At 60.4% G+C, this 6000-nt stretch overlaps 1 protein-coding gene across 1 annotated transcript in view; it reads left to right on the forward strand.

Moving 5' to 3' along the window:
- Positions 1-6000, forward strand: part of SPTBN5 (spectrin beta, non-erythrocytic 5) — a 49313-nt gene that overhangs the window by 19540 nt on the left and 23773 nt on the right. The window contains exons 25-32 of the mRNA XM_017895405.1: positions 49-165; positions 1191-1348; positions 1729-1864; positions 2122-2267; positions 3685-3799; positions 3892-4002; positions 4225-4404; positions 5679-5882. Of these exons, the coding sequence (XP_017750894.1) occupies positions 49-165; positions 1191-1348; positions 1729-1864; positions 2122-2267; positions 3685-3799; positions 3892-4002; positions 4225-4404; positions 5679-5882 (1167 nt within the window). The remainder of the gene's footprint in view (positions 1-48; positions 166-1190; positions 1349-1728; positions 1865-2121; positions 2268-3684; positions 3800-3891; positions 4003-4224; positions 4405-5678; positions 5883-6000) is intronic.

The following is a 6000-nucleotide window of genomic DNA, read 5'->3' on the forward strand; positions in this document are numbered from 1 at the left end:
ATGGAGAGTCCTGAGATCCTCTAGGTGAGTCGGCCCCACTCTTGGCAGTACTTTCTGGATGTATCAGAGCTGGAGGGCTGGGTGAAGGCGAAGCAGCCGCTGGTGAGCAGTCAGGACTATGGCAGAGACGAGGCAGCCACCCTCAGGCTCATTAAGAAGCACCAGGTACCACATCCTGAGCCTCCCCTCCAGTGTAGCTTGGGTGATGATGGACCACAGGGAGAGGGCTGTCACCCTCCCTCTCTCAGAGGCACGGAGCCCTGCTCTTGCTTCCTGGAGACACAGCCCCATCCCCACTGCCCACCCAGATCCCACAGTGCCCCTTCTTCCAAAGCAACCAGGGCACTGTGATGTACACGCTTTCTCCCTTCATCTTCTTATGAGTCTTGCCTCTCCCTGTGGCTTTGGGGTTTCTCTGCCTCCTCTTGCTTCCTCTCTACCCCACCCCTCGCACTCTTCTCCTCTGTCAAGGTCACCTGCCCAGCCTGCTCCATATCTCCCACAGGTTTATTCCTCCCAGGCTTTGCCTCTCATCCTTTGAGCTAACTAAATGCCCTTCCTGAAGCCGACCTCCTCCCACAAACATCCCCTGGCTGAAGGGAGGGAAGTCTTGAAGTCCCCTTCCTCACTCCTGAATTCGGACTCCCAGAACCACACAAGCTCCAAAGCCTGGAGCCCACAGCAGTCCCGGTTCCTGCTGTCACTGAAGTGTCCTTCTGTCTGGGCATGTTTTCTGCACAGCCCCAGTTCCAGTGTGTTCTGCGACAGGACCTTCGGAGAACCTTTTCTAAAGGCCTGTAGCCTTGGCCTCACAGAGCACCCCTCCCCCTTATACTGGACAGCTTGCTTAATTCTGCCTCTCTCTTATACATGGATGGTGGGGTTCAGTCTAATGCCTCCTGTGCCCTCCCTTCCTTGGCCCAGATTAGCCAGCATTCACCTTTCCCTGCTAAATAATGAGCCCTCAGTGGGCACAGACCAGGTGTTCACTTTATGGAACAATAAGTCCTTACTCCATCAGTGATGGGTAGGTGGATGCTGGGTGGGCGGATGGATGAGTTGAGGTAGATGGATGGGTGTGTGAGTGATGGGTGAATGGATGAGGATTGGTGACTAGATGGGTGGGGGACGGACAGGTGGGTGGATGAGTCACCCAGGCTGAGCCTGGCATGGGTCCTCGTTCATCACAGGCTCTACGGGAGGAACTAACCATTTGCTGGAGCTCCATGGAGGAGCTTGACCAGAGGGTCCAAACGCTCACTGGCCCTGAAGCCCCTGAGCAGCAGCGTGTGGTGCAGGAGAGGCTCCGGGAGCAGCTGCAGGCACTGCAGGAGTTGGCGGTCACACGGTGAGGGCACCGTACCCCCTTTCATCAGTGGGTACAGGGGGCCTAGCCACAGCTGACTGTTCCCGTGCCATGGCCCTAAGTCGAGAACCCATGACCCCAGGCTGTAGAGAGGTGCTGGGAGAAAGGTATGCGTTGCTCACCTCTTTCCATAAATTCTTCAGTGAGGCCCCACAACTCCCTGCTGTCCATCTCCCCATGTCCACACCCTCCTCTGCCCCTACACTTACCCTGCTGTGTCTACTACTGCCTGAATCACGAGCTGCAGGCTTGGACAGAGACCATGAGTAACCCCATTCTTCAGATTGGCCCCTCTGGCTGGCCTGGCTGGCCCCCGGGGGGCGGGCAACTCACTTCTGGGGATCCACGGGCTGTCACCACAGGGACCAGGAACTGGAGGGGGCCCTGAAGCTGCACGAGTTCCTGAGGGAGACCGAGGACCTGCAGAGCTGGCTGGCACGCCAGAAGCAGGCGGCCAAAGGAGGGGAGAGCCTGGGGGAGGACCCCGAGCACACCTTGGTGAGAAGAGGGCCAGGGTCAAGGAGGGTGTCCTGGGGCAGAGCCTGTGGGGTGGGAAGCTGGCCCTGGCGGGGCAGAGGGAGAAGGTGGTGCTGAGCAGTGAGCCCTGGCTGAGGTGGACCTCCTGAGTGGAGTGGGCAGACGCCATAGCCGTCCAAGGCCACATCACCCAGTTGGGCACTGAGGTGCCTGGATTCCCAGGCTGCTTGCCGCCTAACCATTCGGGGCTACCCTGTCACCCACTCCCGTCTTCTCAGCACCTCTGCACCAAGTTTGCAAAGTTTCAGCGCCAAGTGGAGATGGGTGGCCAGCGAGTGGCCGCCTGCCGGCTGCTGGCGGAGAGCCTGCTAGCGCGTGGGCACAGTGCTGGCCCCATGGTGCGTCAGAGGCAGCAGGATCTGCAGTGAGTGCCCAGTGGGCCAGGCCAGCATGGGGTGTGGGGAAGGAGCTGGGCAGGCAGGGCCCAGAGTAGTAAGAGAGGATGGCATGCTGTGAGGCCCACACTGGCCCGGGCGGCCCGGGGGGCTGTGCGGGGGGCCTACCTCGGGAGGGGCTGAGCCCGCCACAGGCTNGGAGAGCCTGGGGGAGGACCCCGAGCACACCTTGGTGAGAAGAGGGCCAGGGTCAAGGAGGGTGTCCTGGGGCAGAGCCTGTGGGGTGGGAAGCTGGCCCTGGCGGGGCAGAGGGAGAAGGTGGTGCTGAGCAGTGAGCCCTGGCTGAGGTGGACCTCCTGAGTGGAGTGGGCAGACGCCATAGCCGTCCAAGGCCACATCACCCAGTTGGGCACTGAGGTGCCTGGATTCCCAGGCTGCTTGCCGCCTAACCATTCGGGGGCTACCCTGTCACCCACTCCCGTCTTCTCAGCACCTCTGCACCAAGTTTGCAAAGTTTCAGCGCCAAGTGGAGATGGGTGGCCAGCGAGTGGCCGCCTGCCGGCTGCTGGCGGAGAGCCTGCTAGCGCGTGGGCACAGTGCTGGCCCCATGGTGCGTCAGAGGCAGCAGGATCTGCAGTGAGTGCCCAGTGGGCCAGGCCAGCATGGGGTGTGGGGGAAGGAGCTGGGCAGGCAGGGCCCAGAGTAGTAAGAGAGGATGGCATGCTGTGAGGGCCACACTGGCCCCGGCTGCCCACGGGGCTCTGCAGGGGGCCTAGCTCTGGAGGAGCTGAGCCCGCCACAGGCTCCGGACTGTGAAGGGAGGTGAGGCTGGGTGTGCAGGTCAGAGTCCTGCTCCCAGGACTGAGAGCAGGAGCTGTAGGAAGATGGTGGGGCCGGATGTCAGGGCCTTCCCCTGAGCTGTCCCAGCTCCTGTGCTCACTAGGGACAGCTCATGCCTCATGTCGTTCCTAGTTGAGGCTGATTTGGATCCACTCCCAGCCTGTGAGCTTTCAGGCAAGGTCATGACTCGCTCATAACCCCTAGCCCAGAGCCTGGTCTGGCAGAAGCCTCAGGAGCTCAGCGAGTTGTGGAGTTAATGAGGAATGGAGAGATGTGACCTCTGCCCACAAAGCGTCTGTAATCATAATCTGGGTGACACGCCATAAATCAAAGCACAAGATGTAAGGAGTGTCGCAGAGCACAGATACCATTCAGTGCCCAGCATTACAGCAGCAAAACACAGAATTCATGGTAAAGCTAGAAGACAGGCTTCCGGGAAGAAAGTGCGTAGGCAGGGCCATAGGCGGGAGAGGTTTTAAGGAGGAGGAGCTTCGGGCAAGTTCCGATACAACCCAGAGAGGAGGGGGCTGACCAGACCTAGCAAGAGGGAGGAACGAGGCAGCCCAGGGGCTGATCCCCTGCTGGTCTTCCACACGCCATGGGCAGGGCCACCTGGTCGGAGCTGTGGGAGCTGACCCAGGCCCGAGGCCACGCGCTCCGAGATGCCGAGACCACCCTCAGAGTTCACAGAGATCTCTTGGAAGTCCTCACCCAGGTCAAGGTGTGAGCTGGAGGGGTTGCTAGAAGTGGATACACTCCAGGCTCAGTGCCCACCCTCCATTCCTCATCTCGTTGGCATTCTCCCTTCCTCAGGAGAAAGCCGCGAGCCTCCCCAACAATGTGGCACGGGACCTGCGTGGGCTGGAGGCCCAGCTGAGGAGCCACCAGGGGCTGGAGCGAGAAGTCGTGGGCACCAAGCAGCAGGTGAGCCCAGCTGGCTGCCTCTCTGACCCAGGCCCCTGCAGCCCCCTCAGGCTAGCCTGCCTGTTCCTCTAGATTTTCCACTGTCCCTCAGGGCCTCCCATGGGCCTACTGTGCATGGCAGGATGTGGCCCAAGGGGGCCAGAGTTCCCAGGCAAGGGATATATCTGTGGGATAGTCAGGAGGACGTGACCCTTGCCTCCCTGTTCCCTGCCCCTCCTGCAGCTGCAGGAACTGTTGGAGACTGCAGGCAGGGTGCAGAAGCTGTGCCCAAGGCCTCAGGCCCATGCGGTGCAGCAGAGGCAGCAAGCTGTGATGCAGGCGTGGGCAGTGCTGCAGCGACGCGTGGAGCAGCGCAGGGCCCAGCTGGAGCGGGCACGCCTCCTGGCCCGCTTCCGCACAGCGGTGAGGGCTCCCGCCTCTTGGGTGGCGTATATGTGCATGTGTGTGTGCTGCGCCACGCATGGGCATGCACACATGAGGCCCTCCAGCTCCGGAGGGAGAACAAGCATGAACTCGGGCGGGAGAGAACAAGCACACACAGGTCAGTCTGGCTGGTCAGGGGCTGAGCACATGGGTGTAGCAGTGACACCTTAGGGTCTGGGTCAGTGCCAGCAAGGTGAGTGGCAGGGCAGTCATGCGGGGTCCCAGCCAGGGCCGAGAGTAAGAACAGCCCAGGAAAGCTCATAACTGGAGACCCAGATGTTAGACAGTGATCTCTGGATCAGCCAGCATCTATTCAATGTCCGTTTTCAGCTGCCTGCTGAAGCCGCGGGTGGAGAGAGGAGGGCAATGTAGAAGCTATGGAAGGTGGAACTTCTGCCCTCGTGGAGCCCTCCTTCCTGGGCAGATGAGCCCGAAACCCAGAGAATCAGACTAGAACAGTGGGTCCTGGCCACGGGGTGTCCCTGGCATCCCCCTGTCCTGGGACCTGGCAGACCAGGAGGCCCAAACTGACACTACAAAAAGGCTTGAGTTTAGGGACCCAACTCTGCTGCTTTGCTGGCAGTGTGAGCTTGAGCAAGGCACTTAACCCTGGGTTTGTCACGCACTTAGAGTTTACAAGACTGTTTGTGCTATTTACCCTCCCTTCCTCTGTGCAATGAGATATTTGGTCAAGGACCTGAAGTCCCTCCAGCACCAATCTTGTGTAGTTGTATACAAATCAGCAGAAGACAGTCTGTAAGGGTTAAATTAGTAATTCAGAGAACAAGGAGAGCAGTGCAGTGTCAAATACCAGGGAAGACTTCACCAGGCAAAGGCGGCCAAGAGGCCCTTGAAGAGCAGGTGAGCTTTCTTTCCTCATCAAGCAGTCTTGATGAGGCTGATCTTGCTATAGACGCCAGTCCTCTCATGGCCTCATCCAGGTGAGCTCTGTAGAGATGGGAAGGCAGGAGGAGGAACTTCTAAGCAGCAGGGTCAGCAGGAGCAAAGGACAGAGATGTGTCGTGGTGAGGGTCTGGCTCACGTGGAGGATTCGTGGTTCTGGATGGATTGGGTTGGATGAGAACGGAGAAACCAAGTGACAAAGGGCCACACGTGCCTCACCCGAGGACCTGACCCAGGTCGGCTCGAGCTGTGTGAGGAGTGGACTCAGGTGGGCTGCAGTTGCCTCGGCGCCTGGTTTCCTGCTGAAACCTGGCCCTCACCTGGTTCTCCCTCCGTGTCTCCGGGATCAGGTGCGCGACTACGCCTCCTGGGCAGCCCGCGTGCGCCAGGACCTCCAGTTGGAGGAGAGCTCGCAAGAGCCCAGCAGTGGCCCACTGAAGCTCAGTGCCCACCAGTGGCTCCGGGCGGAGCTAGAGGCCCGGGAGAAGCTGTGGCAGCAGGCCACCCAGCTGGGCCAGCAGGCACTCCTGGCTGCAGGGACACCCACCAAGGAGGTGAGCCCCCTTTCCTGGTGCCCCCCAATACCCTAGCTGACCTAGCCTGTGCCTGGCCACCTGGTGGCCCGCCCTACTGTGCCATGCTGGCCCGCCCTACTGTGCCATGCTGGCCCGC

Source organism: Rhinopithecus bieti, unplaced genomic scaffold (genome assembly GCF_001698545.2).
Source record: "Rhinopithecus bieti isolate Rb0 unplaced genomic scaffold, ASM169854v2 scaffold_26426, whole genome shotgun sequence".
NCBI lineage: Eukaryota > Metazoa > Chordata > Mammalia > Primates > Cercopithecidae > Rhinopithecus > Rhinopithecus bieti.